The sequence below is a fragment of the Astyanax mexicanus genome, chromosome 21, assembly GCF_023375975.1.
Source record: "Astyanax mexicanus isolate ESR-SI-001 chromosome 21, AstMex3_surface, whole genome shotgun sequence".
NCBI classification, from domain to species: domain Eukaryota; kingdom Metazoa; phylum Chordata; class Actinopteri; order Characiformes; family Acestrorhamphidae; genus Astyanax; species Astyanax mexicanus.
In genome coordinates, this window is record NC_064428.1 from 27,070,875 (window position 1) to 27,094,770 (window position 23,896).

At 38.7% G+C, this 23,896-nt stretch overlaps 1 protein-coding gene across 1 annotated transcript in view; it reads right to left on the reverse strand.

The window, feature by feature from the left end:
• si:ch211-214c7.4 (platelet binding protein GspB) overlaps positions 1 to 23,896 on the reverse strand; it is a 36,704-nt gene extending 12,808 nt beyond the window's left edge. Inside the window, exons 1-3 of the mRNA XM_007253119.4 lie at positions 23,554 to 23,896; positions 7,983 to 8,704; positions 7,445 to 7,523 (exon numbers count right to left, since the gene is read on the reverse strand). Coding sequence (XP_007253181.3) covers positions 7,445 to 7,523; positions 7,983 to 8,604 — 701 coding nt within the window. The 5' untranslated portion in view covers positions 8,605 to 8,704; positions 23,554 to 23,896. The remainder of the gene's footprint in view (positions 1 to 7,444; positions 7,524 to 7,982; positions 8,705 to 23,553) is intronic.

Consider the following 23,896-nt stretch of genomic DNA (forward strand, 5'->3'; position numbering starts at 1 on the left):
GCTATCATTTCCTGCCTTTTCTCTTCCTAACGGTTCTTTCCAGCCAAACTACATTTAACCTCTTTCTGGACACCCACGAGCAGCCTCCGTTTTTGCTGCATCATCTACTTTACTGCGTTGGTAATGTTATGACTTTCTGTTATTGCTGCAGTTATATGATGGTAATAAAATAACCACTAGTGGGCCAACAAAAAAAAGGGAAAATTTTTACAAGTAATCACTTAAGAACAAATGTTCACAAACAAAAGACACTATATAATACATACATCTTCTGCAAGAAGCAAAAGGTAAAGGGAAAAAAAAAAAAAAAAAATCGGACTTCCAATTTTTGTGTAGAGGCTACCAGCTGCAGTTCTTTTGACAGAACTTTTAACTTTTAAACTATCAAGACCCCAAGAAAAGATGAGACAAAAATAATCAAGACATGTGAAGAATGCAGCACTTTGAAAAGCCACAGAAACATCATGCTTTAGCTGTGACATGGTCAAAACTGGCAGCGAGCATGCCCCTTAAATGTGCACACAATGCAGGACATGTTTAAATGCCCGGGCTCCAAATGCCTGGACTATAACATCGCCCCCACAAATCAGACCACAACAATGGCCGACTGTTCACAGACTAGAACAAAAGAACTCCAACTCCTTATTAAATTCAAATCAATCTAAAAAGAAGCAAGATGACCAACTTGACTACAGCTTATACTACATGACTACAACTTGACTACATGCTCCTACTCTTATTCACAAAGAGATATACATTTAGGCCATATCGCGCAGCCCTGTATCACGATTATTTAAAGTGGAAAACTATTTGCTGTGCATCGGATTGGCTAATTTTGAGCCAAAACCTTGAGAGTCAATCAGATCATCTTTCGGAGTGAAGGATTACAGCAGCCAGTGGTTAAACAAGGAACAACGAAGAGGTAAACTCTCCATGTCGCTACACGTGCTGAGCAACAATCAACAGAAAACTAAAGGAATTGCACTCAAAGTGAAATAAAGTGCACTTAAAGCTATGAAGTGCAGTTCAGTTTGAGAATAGTCAGCTCTTTAGGGAGGCGATGCTAAATTGTAATTTTAAGACAATGCACAGAAACCTTGCACGATGGCGCATTTCCAACATCCATGTAAAATGCAGCCTGTCCTGTTGACTGGTATCAATGATCGGCCCACATCTAGTGATTTCAATATTTTTGCATACACTTAGAAGCAGGAATGAATGTAGATGGCATTACAGAGCTTAATGTGTGCATGTAACAGCAAAGACAAGTAAAAAGAACTAGCTGTAAGCCATTACGGATACTCAGCACTAATGTAGATCAGAGTACAATCCATCTGTGCATTACTACAACATCTGAAATAACAGAACTCAATTACATCCCATTCTAGCCAAACAAGAGACAAACAAGATTTTCCACTAAGTGGAAAGACAAATTGGCCAAGGATCTTCACTGCATGACCTCACATAACCGCCATCCCTGTCAAGATCATTGACTCAAATCACTTTAAATCTGCAATCTAAGAAAAAAAAGCCATCTAAGCAGAATAACAAGCAAACTCTTAGGCTTGAACTGGCCCAAACATTCAATTGTGGACTTGATGATCCAGTTACACATTAAACTGACTGATCTTGACTACCGTAAACGAAAAGCAATTGGCAAAGACCAAAGTTCTCTCCATTTAAGAAGTTCTTAAAAGGCCATGACATAATTGTTCATCAAGCCATTAAAGGAGGAGTATTAACCACATTAACCTTGGCAATATTTAACTACCACAGCCGGCAGTTAGCAATTAGCAGCTAAAATTTAGCCATTAACATAAAAGAAATCTTATGTCAAGACAACATTTATGTAAAATCATACACTATCAAAAAAAAAAAAGAAACCCCATACCCAGCTACCAAATTAAGTTTTTGCCACCTTCAGTAATTCCAATGGTGGTAAACATCAATATAAAAAATATGAAAAAAAAAAAAAAAAAGAACGAAGAAGAAGGTTCGGTTCAGACTGTTGATTTTTCTTCTCCTTAACCTTCTTGCACATCCAGCCAGTTACTGAGACACCCCAGTTTATTTTACAGTTGTTGAAGCTTTATTATATTTTTTAAAAGGAGGGAGATGCAAGAGTGAAATTTGAATCCATATTTCTGCATAAATAAAATGTTTCCTACCTTCTGAAATCAGTAGTAGCAAAGCCATGATTCATTGCTAAATAAAACTGTTAATATGTCAGACTTCGGATAAATTGCAGGAATGATTTGTCGCAGGAAGTTTGGACCAAACATGGAAAATTTATAATTCGCATTAAAAAAGGCATTCAAATTTCCAGATGAACTGTGTGCATATACACCATAATGTTGATGGCACTATATAAAATGCTTGGCTTAGCAACGCTTAAAGTTAATTGCAGACAGACACTTCCTCAATCACAGCATTTCTTCCATCGCCACAGTAAATTACAACCCCGTCAGACAAGAGTTCTGGAACGCACTGTTTGCTTGGCCTGACTGCCATCCAAAACCAGCTTCACTGCACAGCTTACCCAACCAGAAAAATATATGAGGCTTGACCAGGGAGATGAGAGACGAGCTAAAGGCATCCCCCTCCCCTCCTTCTCCTTCTAAAGCACAAAGGAATTGAAAGTTGAGCTTTAACCTAGGCTTGAATCAGAGGCTGTATGATGGACAGAAAAGCCTAAGAACTGACGGACAGAAAGGGACAGGCTGTCTTCTCCCTCAGACGCAGTCACGAAGAGGGGATCTTCCTGTTAAGCTGCAATCCAAAGCCTGGCCAAGACAAGGATAAATCTCAGTCCCACCCTCTTTCTCGCTTTCTTTCTCTCTAGTCTCTGGCATCTGTTGGACACAGTGCTGTAGTACATAGTGATTGTGCCATATGTGAGTGTGCCATATTGTATTACACACAATTTTATCTTTTTTGAAACAATAATCAAAATTATTTAAAAAGAAGAAAAAAGGATCAGTCTTAACTATCTATTTACTGTACAGATATTTTTATAATTGTGTTTGCAAATTATATGCAGCAACTCAAAGTTAGTGTTAAAAACTGTTTCTACAGAATGTTTGAAACTTATTTATATGAATATTCATGAAATAATAAAAAAAACATTAAGCAGCAGCAGGTAAAAGAGAACAGGGAATCTACAGCACAAAGAAGACAAGATTAAAGTGAAAGCAGATCAAAATGAAAGGGAACACACTGACATCTGGTCTGCATATGTTTTTAAAGCATGTTTGCGGTTTGATATCAGCTACACATCCTTTAGAGGAAGCAACAGACCTTAAGCAGCCTCCCATCTGATATGGTAGAAAGGCATTAACCCCTTAAACCCTAGGCTTAGTACTGTAATCTTAGAATGATATTTAATATTAATAAAACAAGGGATCATGCACACGCCTTAATTTATTTAAAACAAGCCATGTAGATACACATGTTGACTGGGTCAACAGGATTCAACAAGGAATAAGGTTATTGAACATTTGCTGGGCACACAGTAGCATTAGTATTAGTAGCATTAAAAGTATCATTTTAGAAATATTTGACATATTACATAAGTCAAAATTAACTTTAATATTGTGTGTAAAGTGTAATTAATAAAAATACATAAGGACAAAAATGTTTATTTGAGAAGAAATCATAATTAAGCAGGTGTCCCAATAAAGCTAAATTAAAGAGTTTATTATAATGCTTTTGTTGGAGTAACTGTCTATTCTGGCTGAAGACAACCTGCTAGATTTTGGAACATTGGTGTGAGAATCTGATTGCATTTAACAACAACATTATTGAAGTCAGAATGCTGGATGATCAACACCCACATTCCCAATTCTCCAACTTAACCCCCAGGTTAAGAACCTCTGACCTTGTGCTTTTGGGATATGACCACCAAGGGGGTGCTAACATTAGGGGTTCCTGGGGGAGTGGTGAGAGTGATGCTATAATGTGTGACTGGAAAGCTTGTCAGAATGCAGTTCAAATGCTCAAGTGATAAAAAGCAACACATTATTACCAACATCTTTACACAAAATTTTAAACCCTTAAAAGTTGCTGAAGAAAAAAAAAAAAAAAGAATAGAACCCCATGCACCAGATCATTTACCTCTCCAGAGAACACAGTTCTTCCATTTCTCCACAGTATAATGCTGGGGTGCTTTATACCTTGTATAGACAAAGCCTGGCATTAGATGTAGTACCTATAGATTTATGTTTACCTGCTCCACTCCTATTCTACTGGCAGTAATCCTCCATCACTGTCCATCAGAGGTCCTCCTCCACCGTGATCAGACCCACCCATGTATACCACATTTCTATAATGCCTGAAATCTACCATGCTTGTAAAAACACTTTTTGAATCTGTTAAACTGCACTAAAGTGTGGCTTGATGTATGTTGGCGCATGTACATTTAAGATGCTCGACCTTGTGTGCATGTGCAGCAGAATGTATGCTGATGGCCTCTTTATCCAATAAAGCTCTGCATTAGTGAGGAAGTCAGCACTTTCCTCAGTGACTATCACTACATCATGCAAATACAATAAAACGTTGCACATTCAAATCTACAGCAAAAAAAAAAAAAAAAAAGAGATAAGTGGAGGTAGAATAGGTGCAACTCTGCATGAAGAAAACCACATGACCTGTTATACATAACAGGTAAGGTAAAAAGGCATTTCTTCCTATTAATTTTCAAAGCTTTATAATTCACTCAGTGTAAGAAACCACTGAGACTGGAGTTAGACCTCAGAAAAGAAGTTACATATTGCTATAGAACTAAATTTAATTAAATTAAATACATTTAATAGTGTCTTTACAAAACAGATAAAATAATTAAAGTTTCGATAAAAGTAAATATATTAATTTTAGAGCATTTCTATTGATTCACTCATTAGTATAAAAGAGGATCCATCCAGTTTACAGAAAAAAAACACTTTATTAAAAAAATATAGGCTAGTCAAATGAAAAACGTGAAATCTGCCATACTTTAAAAGGCACAGATTTTTTTTTAAGAAGCCTTGCTACTACATATTGCTGTGAGGATCTGATTGCATTGGGGAATACAAGCATTAGTGGGGTCAGGATATTGGCCAACTCCTCCTAAAACAATTGGATGGAGCACCATCATTATAGAGAACACTGGCATTAGGTATAGCGCCAGTAGGTTTGCATTAACCTGCTTCAGAGAGTCCGGTTATATTGACAGTGTTTTTCTAGACAATCTGTATCATTAATGGGTGCAACTAAATAAAATATACTGCGATACTATAAGTAAGGTAACACACAGCAATTGTTTGAATAATATTTTATTAATTATTTCATTCCTAGCGTCCACAAACATTTGGATATATAGTGTATATTCCATATATTTTACATCAGTACAGATGATCACTTTTAGGCAAATAAGCTCAAGATTTAAAATCAAACTAAGAGCTATAAATCGAAGCAGTAAATAAGGAGTGAGTAAGCAAGAAGGAAGCCAATATAAGCTCCACTAATCATCTTGGGCTAGAAAACTGCCAGCAGTGAAACTTTCACCGCACTATGGAAAAAACTGAATCTTCTGCTCTTTGGTTTCCACAAGGATAATGTTCTGAGTCAGTGGGTTTTCCCTCTATTTCCAAGTTGATGCAGATAAAAAAACTTGTTTGTGGGAATCGAGAATGCTGCAGACATGGCAGAACAGAGATTGAGTTTAAACACTTGATAAAATGCTCCCTTTATTAAAGCCAGTCTTCAGTCCTTTTCCTTGTCTGACTCAGAGACCAGAGTATGAGCCAATGACCATCAAACATGCAAAGGAGGCCAGCTCACTGCCAAAGCATGCAGTCTCTAAACCACAGAAGAGTAAGTGCTTTCAAAGCAAACCCCCACCAAACGGCTTCCATTCTGGCAGCTGTCGACCTAAGTGACTTGGCTGAAGCAAAGCCTACCCTCTTGATTACTCACCCAAATTTGGCCTCTCTTACACAGGCTCCTCTTCCCCACTCAGAGGGGCTAGGTCTTAATGACTTTGGGCTGCAAGTTAATGGTAAATAATGCTTCACATTACTGTAGGTTGATTCCTTCTGGGTGCTAATATTTTTGTGTAATACTTGGCAGGTAGTCATGCCACATTTACTCAGCAGGTTATAGTTACGAACTAGTAGTATTTAAATTTATAAAATAAGCAGAAGTGCTTTACTCACCCAAATAAACAGTTTTCAGGAGAGGAATCTTTGTAGATTAACATCCAGTGCCCATTTTACTTTAAAAGAATCTTTTTTTATTACAGTTTTGTTTACTTAGCTTAGCTTTACTTAATTTAGTTAGCTTCCTCCCACCACCACCTAGCGGCAAGACCTGTGGAATTAGAAGTTCCTTATAGTCTCTTAAAAGGAGCCTTATAATCCAGTGCACCTTATGTATAAAATAAGATCATAAAATACAAGTTCACTGATAGTGCTCCTTATAATACGGTGCACCTTATAGTGTGAAAAATTAGTCAAAATGTCATGATCCTAATAATGCAGATATAATGTGCCTTCTTAAGATAGGTTAGACATTGAGAAATTCTAATTGTAAATTTGTTCTTGTGTACCAAGCAGCAAAAATATATTTTACCAAAATTACATTTTGATTTTGGATGTCCTGTAACGTGACTATTGCTTATGTAACCACAGCAAAAAATGATGCTGAATTGATATATTGTGCAGCCCTACCAAAAAACTAAATTTTTTAAAAGGTTTCTTTACCATTCCTCTGATCCTCTGAAACACTCAATAGGGAGTTAGAACTGCCCATTGGGCACAGCAACCAACTGGAGAGATTATGAGGATTACAAAAGATTTAATTCTGGATTATGTTCAAACATCAGGAAGTCAGACACCAGCTTTTTAAGCTTTATAACTGACTGCAAGTCAATAGTGTTCCTGCATGGGGGGGACCTCAAGTATTCTCAAAATCAAAAGCTCCAAAACACAAAACAGAAGTTACTCAAACTAAATGCCATGACCTACTCAGAAGCAGATGAAAATAAATACTATATTTAGGAACTGGAACCAAATCCGGAGCTCTTCAAGAGAGGTATATTTTTACAAGGAAACCAATTACTAGGTTTCCAAGACCGGGTTCAGTTCAAAGACAAGCCCACAACAACCATGTTTAATTTATTAACATCCTTGACCTCTGTCTTAGGAGTACAATTCATCACAAGGCTTCTATTTAATATTAGCCTTTTGGTTAGTGATGGTTTCCAGTCCAACTACTTCTCAACTCTTGCATTTGATGCACTCACATTGCACTCAGTGCTCTCAAATGTCAGTAAACACCACCATTCCCCTTTTGTGTGAAAGCCAGATCACTCATGGATCAATGCTTCCTCTTCTAATACAGAGAGGGGGAGGAGGAGAGACTGGAACAGCACACCCAACACTTCACATTAGCTCAATGGCTGGCTTACCTGGTCTTGGGAACAGGGGCCGCTTTGGAAGCAGCTGAAACAGCTGGTTTGGAAGCAGGTGCAGTTGCTGGCCTTGGTGCTGTAAAAGAAATAATATATAAGGGATATAGCTTCAGATTTTCCAGATTAGCTGATTGTGATATGTATTTCTTCTGTTTTAGCAATCACATCAGATTTTAGCATCAGTTAGTGAAAGAAAGATTAACTACTCATTTTGTTTTTTCTACATGCTGTGGTAAATGTACAACTAAAATAGCACTGTTGATGTAAATGTATGTCTAAATTTGACAAATAACATTGTTGAGGTAAATTTATGTAAAATAGCACTGTAGAGGTAAATATATGACTAAAACAGCAATGTGGTATACTTGACTAAAATAGTACTGTTGAGGTTAACATGAGACAAAAAAATCACTTCCGAGGTAGCTTAATGTGTGACTAAGTGTAATGTTTGGCCTTCCACCAAATGTTAAATTTTTCTTGTGTCTGACAAAAATGTACTTTATGGTGCATCTCAACATTTTATACAGTGCCCTACCTGTGGTCTTGGGCTTGGGTGCAGCATTATTGGCTGCTGCAGCAGGCCTTTTGTTCAGTGCTGTTGCTGCATTTGCCGCTACTGGTTTCGTGCCACTGCTTGTGGAGGCCACTGCTGGTCTGGCAGTACCAACAGGCTTTCTTTCGGCTACCTTAGTCTGGGTCCTCGGAGCTGCAGTGGCAGCAGTAGGGCCTTTTTTCACTTGGGCAGCTGCTCCTGTGGAGGTGGGTTTCTTCACGCCTGCTGCTACAGGTGCATTTGCAGGTTTCTTGGCTGCACCGTTTGTGGCAGGCCTCGAGACGCCGTTGGCTACTCGACTCTGAGCTGGAGCCGGTCGCGAGACTGCACTCGACGTTTTTGGTGCTGTTGTACCAAACTTGGTTTTGACTGGGGCTTTGGTCCCATTTTTAGGGCCTGATGTCTTGCCATTTGCCTCCTTTTCAGGAGGGGGCGCTGTAGAGTCTGCTACTTTTTGTACATTTTCCAGCTCCTCAGGCTGTGGAGGTGATTGATTCTGCTCCTCTTGGGGTTGCTCTTCACCGGCTACATCCTCAGCTACCGCAGATGCACCAAGGGCTTCCGTTGGCTCTGGCGGCGTTGTGGAAACCCCATCAGGTTTCATGTCCACCGCTGCCTGGCGAGTTTTTGTAGGTTGTGGTAGATGCTCACTGGATTAAGTGCTATATGCACTAAAGCCAGGGTGGGATGATGGGCCAATTTATCTACAAAGAAAAATAAAAGGAGATATTTGTTACCATAATGAATACACTAAGTATATTTACTATTATACATTTATCAAGATAATTTCGCATAAAATGTAAAGAATTTAAAAGCTACTGCTAACGTGGAGCCTCAGAATGGCAAATTCCATTGTATCTACTCATTCTAACTCCTATAAATTAAAGAAACACATAAGTATTCTTTCTCTTGCTCAGTGCAATTACACTCTCACCAGAGAGGTCTCCAAATACCACAAACGTACAGACTATCGATTATACAATTATTGGGAAAAATGTGTGTGCTTTCAGCCTTAGCATAGACCCGCTTCCTTAATATGAGCTAATTTAACTTCTGACAAATGAAGCCAACTCAAACAGACCTGTCCAAATCCACTTATGTGCAACCTTTACTCAACATAGTTGGTGACACTCCAATGACTGACATGAATATTCTTGCTGTACGTATTATTACTCCTATGCAGCATTCATTTAATAAAATTTTTGAAGTCGGAATGTCGGATCATGCAACTTGCCATCAGCAGCCGAAGTACAAAAGAGCACAACTGGGCATGCCTTGGGTGGTAGACGTCACTGCTTGCGTGATATTTGTAAACACTACGGAGTCCTAGAGAGTGGGTGGATTTTTTGGACTTCCAAATTGGAAAGTAAATAGGATACTATAGGAAATAAATGATATTTAAACAAAAAAAAACTGTCCATCCATCTCTTCAGTCAATGCCAGAGTGAATCAGATACCCAGGCCTGAGTTGAGCCAGAATTGAGGGAATAAGAGAACAAAGCAAAGGACCAAAGGGCTTGCAAAGAAAAGGCGGCCAGTGCACCCGCTGACCTCTGTCCTTTCTAAGGTCTCTCCTTCTTTAGCCACGCTGCCCTCATGGCTTTTCTCTTGCTCTATGCAGGTCCACTCAACTCTCCTTTTTCAATACTTTTAATCTTTCCTATAAGATCTGTTCCCTGTCAGCAGCTCCACAGATGGCCTGGGCAGCACATCTATTGTGTAGACTCAAAAACCGGCCCGGCCAGCAAGCCAGAGGTACACAGAGGAACAGTGTGTGTGTGTGTGTGTGTGTGTGTGTGTGTGTGTGTGTGTGTGTGTGTGTGTGTGTGTGTGTAAAATAAAGGAAGTGGGCAAATTTAATTTATTCCAGACAACATTATGGAGAGTAAAAGGAAGAAACAGTGAAACATCAAGCAAATGAGGGGAGTGAGAGAGTGAGCGGGTGATGATTAAGGGTGAGGTCATGATTCTGCACAGCACTAATGAAAAAGCACCCAGCAGCCCTGCATCTGTATCTCTATGGTGATGTACAGAGCCGGGAGGAGGAATTTTCTTGTCTCTTTGCTGAATTTGTCTTAGCACAGACATAGAGGTGCGATTTTTCAACCAACAGTTAATCACTTTAAATGCTGACTGAGTGGCTTTACTGTTTTTGTTTTTTTTTAAGCACATTTACACATCAGCAATTTGACCAGAGATTCAGTTGAGTAAATTAATACCACAGTATAAGCTCCTTGTATTGTATTTGTTTTAAAATGTGTCTTCAGTATGTTTGTGTGGCTTTTATGTGGCTTATATACAGATATAATATAAGTAACCAGGTGTAAACATTGCTAAAGTGACCAGGTGTAAACGAGGCATTTGACCTAATGGCCCAGCAATTGCATTGTACAACTGAAAGTTCTATAACAGCATTCTAAAAAACACAAAACTGTTTAAAATAATGGATGCAGGGTTTCCTACATACGTGAATGAAAGTTTCAAGATAAGGCTGTCATGAAGCCACACCTCAACCAAAACTGGAGATATGAGAGAGAGAGAGCGAGACAGAATCTGGCCCTACAGGTTTTATTGACGTTTTTGCATTTCACACACAACTCTGATACTAGGTTGTTTCCTTCCAGACAGGGAGACTTGATCAGAAGTTCTGCCACAAGCAACATGGCATGAATTAGAAACAGAAAAGGAGAGGACGGAAAACATTTTAAACAACAGTGACTAAATAATTTTAACAGCTACTAATAGTGTTTGAGTTGATTTTAAGTCGAAGTTCAAAATGAAAAAGAAGCTATCAGCAAACCAAAGCAATATCAGATTCACTTAGAGTATTCACTTTAAATTAATTAAAAAACAAACAAACAAAAAAATCTAACTAATCAGATCAATGTGCACTTAAGCTAACAGAGCTACTTCTGTCCCCTTGTTGAGAAACTATTAAACTAAACTACAGTTAAACAGATGCATTGAATTAAGGATTTATAGGCATTAATAAATTATTTGTTTGAAAAAGATTTGCAGCAATTTACCAATTTAAGTTAATAATATAAGTAGCTTTAACATTTACATTTTTATAACTTGTTTTTCTGCTCTTGTTACATGTGCCCAATTTCACAGTGCACTACTTTCTAAAAATAAAGGGAGAGGGCAGGTGGGGTGATTGTGTAATATCTTATCCTCACACAAGCCTTCTTCCTTCCAAGAGGACTGATAAGAGCCTGGTGATGTGGTTTTCATCCATAATTCACTATCCAACACAGGTCCTGCTATCTGATCCATTACTTCATTAATATGAGAGAGAGAGAGACCGAGAGGATTATAGCTGTGACCTGGTTTGACTGAACGAAGCAGCAGTATGTTCCGCCTGAGAGAAGAGCAGAACATCCTGATAACCAACACTGACTGCACTGCAGACAACACAACACACACACATACGCAGACAAATTTCAAGTCCCCAGTTCCATCACTTATAAACCTAACGGCTCTAAAAATATGCCTCCGAAAGGGGTGAGATCTGACACAAGCTCAGACTACTGTCTAGACCAGACAGCACGGGTAGGCCTCTCCCCCTCTATTCATCCGTTCATCTCCCTCATTCAGTCTCCATTCATCATCCAGACTTGCACACTCCTAAATCTGCCTACTTATAAGTTTAACACACACATGCACTTCAAAGTCAAGTTAAAACTGATTTATGCAGTTATCCAATTTAAGCAGTCATACTCCAACTAACCAGCAGCAACTAACCAACAAACCACCATTAGCACCAGCCTGTAACCTGTAAGTAATCTGGTAAAATTAGTGGTTGGTTTTAGTAAACAGTCATTTGTTTGGAGATTTTTTTTTGTGTAGAAATGCTGAAGAACAGTTTCTGTAAATGTGAATACTGAGGGCTGGAAATACGGCCTTCAAATGATTAACCAGCATTTGCATAGACCGCAGAGAGGGAACCACTTGTTCAGGCTTTCTAGAAAACCTTCAACTTCAAGAGACCACTCAAAGACTAGCTAGGTTTATATTATGCTCAATGACCAGTTAACGTAGTTAATAGAAAATATAGTTCACAGGCTGTTGGAGTAATTGGTTGAATTGCTTTGGAATGCATGTAAATTCAGTATTTGTATATTTTTCTACAGACAACATGCTGTGTGCTGTACTTCAGCCTTACAAGGCCACCTTAAGCACAACACCAACAATAATTAATAATAAAAAAGTAATAATGTAAAATTAGCTAAATAAAAAACAAAACGCTTTTGTATAGGAATTTGTAGAAGTCATGTATTGGAATAAAAAAAATGTAGCTCTGCCCATCACTTTTACATACAATCTTTAATGCTAGTCTTCTGCCCTTCTTTCGCTTCCTGTATTAGAACATCTGTCTGGGTTTAAGTGGGTCACATTTAATGCCTTTTTTTTTAACTGCACCAGCACACAGTGTGTCTAAGAATTAACACACTGAGGATGCCCACAGGACACAGGGGTGCGTGTAGTATGACACAGCAATACTGTATGAATTTGAGTGAATTAAACTGAACTATCATCCCATTCAGACATTCAGATTGTTGTAAATATTAAGCAACACATTACATTATTTGTTCCTGCCTGTAGCCACTGTGTTGGTTTTGAACTAACTATAAAATGGATATAAATCAAACAAAAGCTATAAATCACAGCTTTTGTTTACAACATAGATATTTAAATGACATTTAATGCTCCAACTTACTGATACTACATTAAAGCAATTAAACTAATGCACACTATTGAAACATCATTCCATGAATTACTGTTTCTGTGAATTGTTATAACCCTAGGTTTCCTAACAGGTGTACATCATATGCAAGGGGCTGTATCCACCACCACATTTAGAAGACCATCAACCAGCAGATTTTAACCTTGGGGATCAAGTAGTTAATGCTGAACAATATTACCTAAAATCACCATTCCGAACAACATTTAGTATTATTATTATACTAAGCTGCTACTACGGATGACCAAACCGGATCAAAATTTACATGAGAAGTCTGTTGAGTATGTCAGACATTTTTCTTTGAGTATCTAAATTGTAAAGTGGAATTTAAATGCGAATTAGGGACAACATAACGCCCCAAAATGTAGGTCAGTACTTAAGATGAATGGGCACCCTAATACTTTGTGATTCTCACTGTAAATAAATTAGTAAGTATCTTAATAAGTAAACGATCTCTCTCGATATAGCCCATTACTTATAAGGAAGGCGAGATGTCAAAAAAAAAAAAACAGGGCGGAGTCACATGACTATGCACACAGTTGTATTTTATTTTATTTTTTGCACTGCTTATACACGAACACAATTAAACAAAACAACTAATATGGACAAGATTATCAACAAATAATTAGAAATGATTTTCAATTGATTTCCCAGGACTATTCCATGATACAGGCTAGTTTTCAACCAGTTCAGAACATTTAAATGAAGAATATGAGAAGTAAAATACTAAAAAAACACAGATCAGCGTTTGGTGCAGATATTTGAGTCAGCAACATTGAATTGTCCTAACCCCCTACTGGTTAAATCCCACTCCTGCTAAGCCAACACACTAGATCCCCAACAGCATTAACCCCAAAACTGCCCAAGACGTCTGCTGTTGAAAAAAGGACAAAAGGCGTAAAAGAAAAAGGCCCCAGCTATCCACAGCTTAAAGCTGGTGTGACTTGGGAGCTAATTAGGTCCAGACTTTTCCTTCCAGAGCAAACAAGCCCAATCAACCCAAAGATACATGTACACTTTTTTTCAGTTACATGTCCCAATTTATGAGCCCACCCTGCTGCAAGAAAATAAACATAACTCCTAGCTCTATATAGTCTACATAACCCACAATCAATCAGTAAGAGCATCTAAATAAACTTTATTTGACCCCAGCTTCTTTATGACTGATTGCCACTGCACACAGAACATGGGCTGAGCAATGAAGCATCACATCATAGCCCTCCGGGAGCAGATTGAAAAGGTCATGGGGTCTTAATAGAAGATGTAGGCTATAGGGGACGAGAGCTATGAGAACAGAAAGAAATCTTATGCAACTCACGGCCCACTTAACCAGCCATAAAACCTTGCACGGCCCAAGTTAACATTCATTTTCAAATTATGGCATGATCTTGTCCCAATATCAATTGTAATCAACAAACAAAAGAAAGATTTTAACAGGCCTACATCATCCATGTTAAGCCTAGACAAACTCAGCACACTAATGTAGTCCACTGAATCGATTAGTATGTTAAAACTACTTTTTTTCATTGGAAAAAAAATGTTCTATGGAAAGATTAATCCAAACATAAATGTTTGTGCAAAACACAAATGCTGTTAAACATGGGGGTGGGAGTTCAGTGGATCATTCAATTAAGTTTTTTTCCCACACCAGGATCAGTATGTTTCGCTATTATGAATGAATTTCTGATTTATACCACTAATTTTTACAAAAAGTATCTTAGGTCATCTGTAAAGGAAGCCAATTGCCCAGCCCTATTTCTGATACACAGTAGTGATTTAAATAAAACAATAAAAATAAAACATGACTCCTATGCAACCATATGAAGAGGATGAAAATGCATCAACCCATCACCTGACTGAACAAAGTAAATGGAACATAACTTCTGGCCAATGGTTGACTGTTACAAGCTTATACACTTGCATATTAAGGCCAAAATTTCATCTAACAAAAAAGGGTGTTAATGTGAATCATTCACACACCCCATCCCACCCCCACACACATCACATTCATGTATAAGTAGCAGCAATAAAGATATACCATAGCACAGCTTCAGAGCTTCAGCAGTGATAGTAGGTGTGTGTGGGAAGAAGCAGTAAAAGGAGGTAAAATTACCAGCAAAAATGAAGGAATGCATAATAGAGTTATGTAATGAAGAGGCCCAGAGTGAAAGCAGCTCGCTTACATTCCACCAGTACGGGATCGCCAACGACGGCTACGCTTTAACAGCTGTCACAATCTGACCGAGTGTGTGTGTGTACGTACACGAAATGTGTGTACGGCGTTCCTGTGCAGCTGCACACTGGCCACATCCTGCATTCTTGATATAAGAGCCAGCACTACAACCCAATCCATTTTCCACCCTCTTTATCCTTCCATTTTAAGCAAGGGACAGTTTGACTAAATTACATTCAACAAGTCCAGCTCTGAGTTTAGAGAAAAATAAACTGGTAAACACCGAGTTGTTCCTTTAAGGTGAGATCTTTACATTATCATTCATCATTTCTTAACCGGGCTAAGCACACAGCTAACAGCACTAAGTTACTCTAGTGAGGCACATACAACAACGCTTGCAAGGACAAAGTAACTCTGTAACTATTCTGTAAATCTCAGTTTGTGCAAAAATGCATGTGCAAAGAGTTTCCTCTAGAAGGTGGATCAAAGCGCAAATTTGAGTGACCAAAGGTAGAGGGAACCTGGGATTAAGAAAAAGCCATTTGTGCGCAATATATGATCAATAAATGACAGCAATGACTCCTCCTACCTCCTCGTCAACAGTGGTGTTACAGAACAGAAAGTAACAGAAAGTAGCTATGCTCCATTTTCTTCCCTATAAGCTGCTACTTTTTTATTTTGAGACTGTAAAATCCTGCTGCCTAGCATAAGCTTTTAGCCTAGCACAGGTCATCAGTTGCCCTCCATGGTGTTCACTTTATTGTGTGTAGTTTTAGCACCCCTAACAGCAGATACAGGGCCTGGTTGATGCAGCAACCCATATTCCTATTAGAAGTGGAAATCACATGGCATTTCACAGTACTATATCATTAAACAATCTCATAATACGCTTTCCACAATAACAATATCAATACTGTGAATAAGCAAATACCAAGAATTAGGGATTTATTGGTATTAACTGCACAGAAAATTACAACCATTATACTCTACTGCAGGGTTACTCTATTCATTTAATTAGCGGCAACATGTGGCGAAATTAAGCAGTAATTTTAAAAATAAAATTGGGGGAGTCTTAGAGTCTATGTTTCAATATATATATATATATTTTTTTTTTTTTTTTTTTTTTTTTTTTTAACCATGTATCAATACGGCATGATGCATTGTAATATCAATCCCACTTCTAATTACTAGAACCAGCAGGGTTTAGAGGTGATGGTGCTCTCCAGTAATAACACCACCTAATTCCACAGTAGTCTCAGTCATATTTATTGCTTTACGAGCTCTGATCATAGCTTTTACTAGTGCATTAGGAGCATGCACGTTTGGGACAACATTTACATTACAGTCTAAGATTTTGTAATTGGTACTTTACCCAGCTTTGTATTGGCTTTTTAAAATCTCAGTCTCACAACAATACCAAACTAGAACCTGTTGTGGAAAAATGGTTTGACATTTTAAAAGGCTGTGTGTACACACACCTTTCACAATATAACCATAAAAGGCCACAAACTCACTGTGCCACCAAACATCCAGTGCTGTAGACACGCAGATCCTTAAATCTCTTCATCTTTTTTTTTTTTACTTCATACCATTCATTCTCCATTCTTTCCCCCCTCTCTCTGGACCCCACTCATTATCATCAGCCATTCATCACTGCTCGGACTACCAGAAACGGCTGGCATGGAGCCCTGCTGAAGAACTGCATCAGCGTGGCTGTGCAAGAAAAGTCTGTTTAAAGTGTTGTGGCTCTTCTGCAACATTTAACCTCTACAGCTACACCTCGGTAACAAAAGAAAGGCTGGCACACAAACTGTCAATATTTAAAAGTAAACTGGGAGGGTGTAGAATTTCTGTGTAATGCATATTTTAATTGAAAATCATTAAGAGTTATCTGCACATAATAGAGCCCTGCAAAGCAGCATACATTCAATACTTAGATTAAGAAACACCTTATAATATAGTAAATAGACCCAGTTGTGAATCCTAACCACATTTGAGTGGAAGGGAGTGGCCTATCCATGCACAACCAACAAACATATACCGTATAGTAGCAACAGTTGCAAGGTTTGTTTTAGCATAAAACTTACTAAGCCTAATGAGAAACTTTAACAACATATCCAGCTTCCCTTAAAATACGGAAAAAAGCTAAATACACAATTACCCTAAGTTTTCCCATGATGTCAACACTAGCTAAGCTGCACTTTGTCCACTTAAACAGGAATAATTACACTTTCTCTAAACAAATTTGCAGTTATTAGTGATGGTCCATGGCATACAGATAAGAGCATTATTTATCATAACACTTATAACAACACATTAAAATACTATCATAATGTCAAGCTCTAGTTCCATGCAGTAATATAGTGTGTACTGGTTTTATGTACCAAACATAATACATGACATTTCCTACTGCACCTTTAAGATTGATATGTAAATTGAATGTCTTCTGATTAGCATCTCATTAACACATCATACAACACAGCCAATCAAAATAAAGCAGGCTGAAACATTTTGTATAACAGCATCAGTAAAAAAGGGTGGGGTTAAACGGTTAAGCTGAATAGTGGCATTACTTTGGGTTTTAACAACAAAACATGCAATTCAAAAAGAAACAGTCCATTTAAGGCAGCGTTTGCAGAAGGCTAAATGATAGTGTATAAATGAAGAGGCGGCACAGGATAAATAGTGAAAGGGCCTGGAGAGGGCTGAATACAGGGAGCTTTAACTGCTCACGAAGGCTCAGATAAACAGGAAAGCCGTACCGAAGCAGACAGTGTCTCTACCATCCAACCGGATTAGCACCAGACATGTATGCGTGTATGCGAGTGTCTAGCGCTGGGCGAGGGGGTGCAAATGATATGGGGTTGATATGGGTTTGATATGGGGGTGTGTATTGTAAGGATTAGGAGAGAAACTGCTTCTATTGTCTTCTGTACTGTGCCAAGCTCAGTAGTGGGGGGCTGGGCAAAGTCATGGCGGGGGCATCTGGTAAAGCATCAAAAAACACAGAGCAAGAGTGTGACAAGCTATGTTTCCAACCTCCTGTGCATGCGAGAAAATAATGTTAGGATTTTTTTTTGGCTCAGCACCTCTAGCGGTTCTCTTTTAATTGATGCTTTGGCAGTAGAATGTTTTATGTAATTTCTTGCAAAAGCCAAAATGTTAAGCAAGTTTTGATTTATCGATTTATTGACAAAGTTGTGTTTGACATGTTTTCACCTCTAATTTCAAACAAGATGCAAATGTAGCTCTGTTGGACCTTCTGATGTCCACATAACCTACTAACCAGGGAATTATTTTCATGTCCATTCCCATTAAAGGTGACCGATCCCATTCCTTTGCTCAGCTGTTTATATTTTTTCAAAAGGGCGGGAGAGAGCCCTTGTGATTTGCTTAAAACTTGCCACAAATGGCAAGGGACTGGAAATGAGTGGCCCCACAGATGATCCAATCATGAGGCACAGCTTTTTTAAAGTTGTCTTTTACCATTCTGAAAGCTCAAACTAAAATAGCTCTGTCAGAACTGTCTGGTGTGTATGCACTCCCAAATGTGTGATTAACAGCAAAAGGGTGCTACATAAATGTCAGCCTCCTTTGGGAAGGCCATGGCTTGTACTGTCAAATACAATCATATGAAATGACTGCTTAATCTTGGCAGCCTATATCACCTAAAATGCCTTTGCATAACTAATGGCTGACTTTTTTTTATATAATTGTTTGAGAAACATGAAAGAAAGACGGCATGATATGGGTGACTGAAGCAGAAGCAGAAAAGGAAATTCTGGAAAAACAGAAACAAAAAGAAAGGCCAGGCTTCAGCAGTCAGGTGGCAGGTGCACCCTTTTCCAACATACACTCAGAAAGAAAGTTAATATTGCTAACTACATTTTTTTCTGTAGAGATCAGTTTCACACACATGCAGAGAGACAGAGAGAAAGAGAGAGAGAGACCCAGTGAGAAGGGCAGATGGTGAATGATGGCGTGATGGGTTGAGTCACTTGGCACAGTGTGGTCTGCATACAGCACACAGCAGGGCTCAGTAATGGATAGGGACCGTGCACAAGTGGATTAAAACAGGGCAGAGGAGTCTGCTTACATGCCAAACATCATGAATGTGTGCGTGTTTGCAGATCAGTATATAAGCCAGTCAGCTGCCAAGCCTCTGTTGACAAGTACCAAAGCTGACATCACCTTTATTTCCAAATGCCAGCGTTTCAGCTGACGAATCAGCCTTCATTATGGTTCTGGGAAACTTCAACATATGAAACTCTTCCAGATGCAGCCACAAAGTGGCTGCTGCTGAAATGGACTCAAAATGTTTTATTGCTCAAATAGCTACAGTTGGCCAAAAAGGATGCTTGATTTGGTCTGCCAGTACCTTTGGTAATCAAATCTACAGCCGAAGGCAGTGCAGTTTAGCTTTTAAGCTAATGCAAGATATATGCAATGACAAAAACGGTCAGTTTTTAAAACTACCACACAGTCACCATTCAGTCTTCCGGCACTCCTTCATTTACCACTCTTAAATATCAAATCTAGACATCAGGGTGTGCAGCCTATCAGAGTAAAGCACACAGGGGAGGCCTGGGCAGGGGCACAATGGGTTTTGGACACACCCAAGCTCAAAGGCCAGGACATTTATTAATCAAATGTAAATCATAAGGATTGTGATTTCATGGTTTATTTGGTTAGAGGGTAGAGTTGCATGCACAAACACTGGTGTTCACTTTATCTAAGCTTATTCATGTCTGTAAAATACTGATAATCACCACTGTTTAAAGTAATTGATAGCAAAAATGTGATGTTTTTCTATAGCGTGAGATCAGAAACTAGATGTATGCTGCTTAATTCCATAGATGAACAAGGAATCGCATGTCATACAACTTGTTAAAGACCTTTAAGGGTCAACAAGCCTACAAACACAAAACCACAGTGATGAAAACAAGGATTTGTTCCATCATCTAGACCCACAACCACACAAAGACAGACAGCACAGACAGGCCAGAGACTGTGGAAGCCATTAAACTGTTGACTCAAAGAATGATGAAACGGTTAATTTACTGCATGCAATGCTGACGGCCAGAACCAAGTTACTACTACAGCTCCCTTCCCAGGCCAGATAGAGCCTCCACAAGCTCCATCTATAATGTTGAACCACACTCCTATTTATTTAAACCTCAGGAACAATTAATCTGCTAAGAAATTGCTTCCAGAAACAGCACTACTCACATAAGAGCTGACTAATGGAGCCAATGTGGCCAAAAGGTTATTTACCAAGAGTGTCTAAAATAACCTAAAGCAACTGTGTTTGTCTGACCCACAACAAGTGACCTAAAGTCAGCCATATGCCGAGACCATTAGGAGACAAACAGTAAGCCACAAATCACAAGGAAGACAAGAAGCCACCAATGTTACCAGTAAATGTTCTGTATGAAAGATTTTAGAATGAGAAAATTTAAGCTAGACTGAGCAATTCTACAATCTGCTTAAATTTGCATTTCTAAAATTGTTTTCTCTCTTCTGACATACATTATATTTGTTTCACTTTAAAGCCAACAACTCTTCATCGAGTCTCAGAGTGTGATTATGGTGTTCAAACCTGCCTACACAAACAAATCACACAAAAGGTGAAAACAAAAAACAATCTTAGTAGGAGGAGACCAGTGACTTAACCCCTGTGCTTTCACTTAGAATGCAGACATCATTCAGACATCCCAGAGAAACAGGGCACATCAAGTCACTAACAACAATTGGGACACATCACAGCATGTTCACACAGTTCACAAGTGGGCTGCAGCAGTTGTCATGTTTAAACCCCCCATTTGTTAATATGATATCTTGCAAAGTAGCCAAGAAAATGTAAATAGGATCGGCAGCACAGCAGCTGACACCAGACAACAAATGGATTAGTAAAACATCTCTACATGCAGTATTAAATAATTTTTTGTAAGGGTGTAACTACTACAATAAAAAAATATACATAGGAGGGAAAACACAAAGTTTCCCATTTGTGTTTGTGACAAAATATATGTTTTATATGTCCTTGCTTGAAATTGCAATCTGCAACCTAACTATTGCACATGTATATTGCAATGACAATTCTGAAACATTATATTTTGAAGCCCTAGACTGGAATATTTAATTGGTCATCTTTCACAGATCCAAGTTAAACATTTTGACTCCTTATATAAAACTCAAAGATCACCATTTTGCCACCACAGCTCCTGTCCTAATAAATCACTAATAAGCTTAGAAGTAATAGATGTAGAATGATTCCGTTCTCTCATACTGCATATCCAAGCGATGCTACATTGAGATGACTGATGTAGTTCTAGTTCAAGGCAAAACAGCAGCCATGTCCTTAAACCTTTGTATTGTACACACAATACTAGATATGTAGTGAGCCAACCTGACAACAGTTGAACTAACAACAGTCTTATACTCAGTTACCACTCACGTTCTTATTAGGGGACGGTTTCAAAAATGTTAGTTTTGGGTGTAGCTAGTAGCCAGTTTATTCTCAAAACTTATGTCCAGCAGTTAATTACAGGGGAATTCCACAGAGTTAAACCCAAAGCCTGGTTCCTGTCACAGACATTGTAAAATTACCAGAGTGGTTACGCTTCTCTACAATGAACCATTTCATATCAAACCACACTGAATGGTCTTGCGGCTCTCTAACAACTGAACTGTGCAGTGGAATTCCCCTTCAAAGCAATAAAGTAATCCACAAATTTGGTTGATGAGCACCCAGCTTCAGGCCTTGCAAGTAGGGATGCGTTGTGTTAATTCTGTGCAATGTGTTAGTTCTGGTTTATTGCCGATATCAGATATTACACATGTATATATCAGCTAATGCCGATATACATATTTATAACTAGCAAACAGACTACTCTCCTCTGTATAAATTCAGACACATAAAAACATTAATTTGCCCTACAATTTAGCTTTCAACCAAGTGGATGCATACAATAAAATTAAAGGTGTCTCCTGATAACAGCGCCTAGGGCTGGGTATTGAAATTCAACACCAAAAAGGCACTGACTGAAACGTCTTGGTACTACAGAGAACGAAAATTCAGAGCCTGTTTTCAATACTTTGCATGAAAAGTGTGTTGTTTAATAAATATGTTGTGTGAGAATGAGCATCGTTTTTTTGTATGTGTTGGGGTACAATTCAGAAAAAGGTATCGTATTGGTACCGGAATCAAAAATTTGAAAAAAATACCCAGCCCTAGCAGCATAACCAGCATTGCTTGATCCTTTTCCAGCATGCAAAAGATACTTTATCAAGTACTGGTTTCAAAAACAGTCCAAATTGGCCAACATTGATGATTCCAATGATGATGATACCAATATATTACAGACATTATTCTGCCTCCCTACTGGCAAGGCCCTTCTTCTCCAGCAAGCCATCTGGATCTAGTGTGGCCCATTACAGGGTATTGATTTTCTGAGCATGTTTGGTAGCTTAGCTAGTAAACCTATATGTCTCCAGTAAACAGGATGACACGCAGTTTGTCCAGTGCAATTCCTAACCTAGCTATCTGAAGGGTGTGAGTGTGTTTGTGTGTGTGTGTGTGCAAGGGGGAAGGGGGGCTTGCTGTTACTAGCTAGCTTAGCATGAAGAGCACCTGTCGAGCTGCTGTGACTTACTGCCCTCTCACTTAAGGAAGGAACTGTGGTGTTAACTAGCTAGCTAATTGTTTATCACCTCCACTGTGTGTGATGGCTTTAAGCTGCTGCTCTATTGACACAGGCTTAGGGCGGCATTCAACTGGACAAGCAGACACCAACCAACTACAGAATAAGAGTCTCCAATCTCTTTTAAACAAGGGTGCAATAACAAAACACTCACATAAAACTAGCTAAGGATATATAAACAAACAAATAAATCAGAAAAGCTTCATATTAGGAAACACAGCTAGCTTAGCTTACTAGCTAATGCACTGATGGCTGGCTAGATTTCTGTGCCTGCTGCCAAACAAAACAATGGTTGAATACAGCATTAAAATAATAAGAATAAGCATTTCTAATATACAATTTAGCTATATAACCTACACTACACTTTTTAAAAAGCTTAAACGCGACCCTATGTTTGAAATATATGCAAGGTTAGCGTTAGAAAAACAAATGTTATATTATTAATCTTTAAAAATGTTAGTTAGCTTAAATGTGTTTTTGAGCTAGGGCGTGCAACCACCAGTTAACAGCCACGCCATGTCATCCTTTTCACTACAAATAAAGTTTTTTGCAGGGAAAAAAACATTTATTTGTCTATAAAACATCTATAAATTATTTATATTTGGAGATAACTATATCTACTACTGTCCCATTAATAACATAGCCCAATGTTATCCTCTACTGCTGTCATATTAATACCCTAACGTTATATATTCACACCCCAATATTACCCTTTACTACTGTCCAATTAATACCCTATATACCCTAATATTACCCTGTACTACTCTTTTATTAATACTGTACTGGGAATTATAGGGAAATGGATACATACGAGCATTCAGCTACTAACGTTATAGTAGGATAACTAACAAAAGCTAGCGTTGCTCACTGTTATTGTTTGGAAACTAGCTAACGCTACGTTTTGTTCGCTATAATATTTAAGCGTTTTCTTACCGTCGGATAAACACGCTCCTTTCCTCCGGTCTTCTGGCGTTTTCTCTCTCCTCCCAACACCAGACAAAACCCCAACCGGCGAGCTGGAAGACAACGCGGGGTTTTTAACTCGGCTCGGTCCCTCGCGGCTCCGCTAAACGCTAAACCCGCGAAACTCGGTACGCCTCGCGCTCTGTCCGTTGGTCCCAGCAAACGTCGGGCTCAGAGAGCTGAAGCAGAGCGAGCAAAGAAAACCGCAGCGGATTAATGAAAATACATCTTCCAGCTGCCGCCGAGACTGGGCCAAACCGAGAGCCTGAAACGAGGTTTCTGCAGGGCTGGGTGATGTCACGATTTATAAACT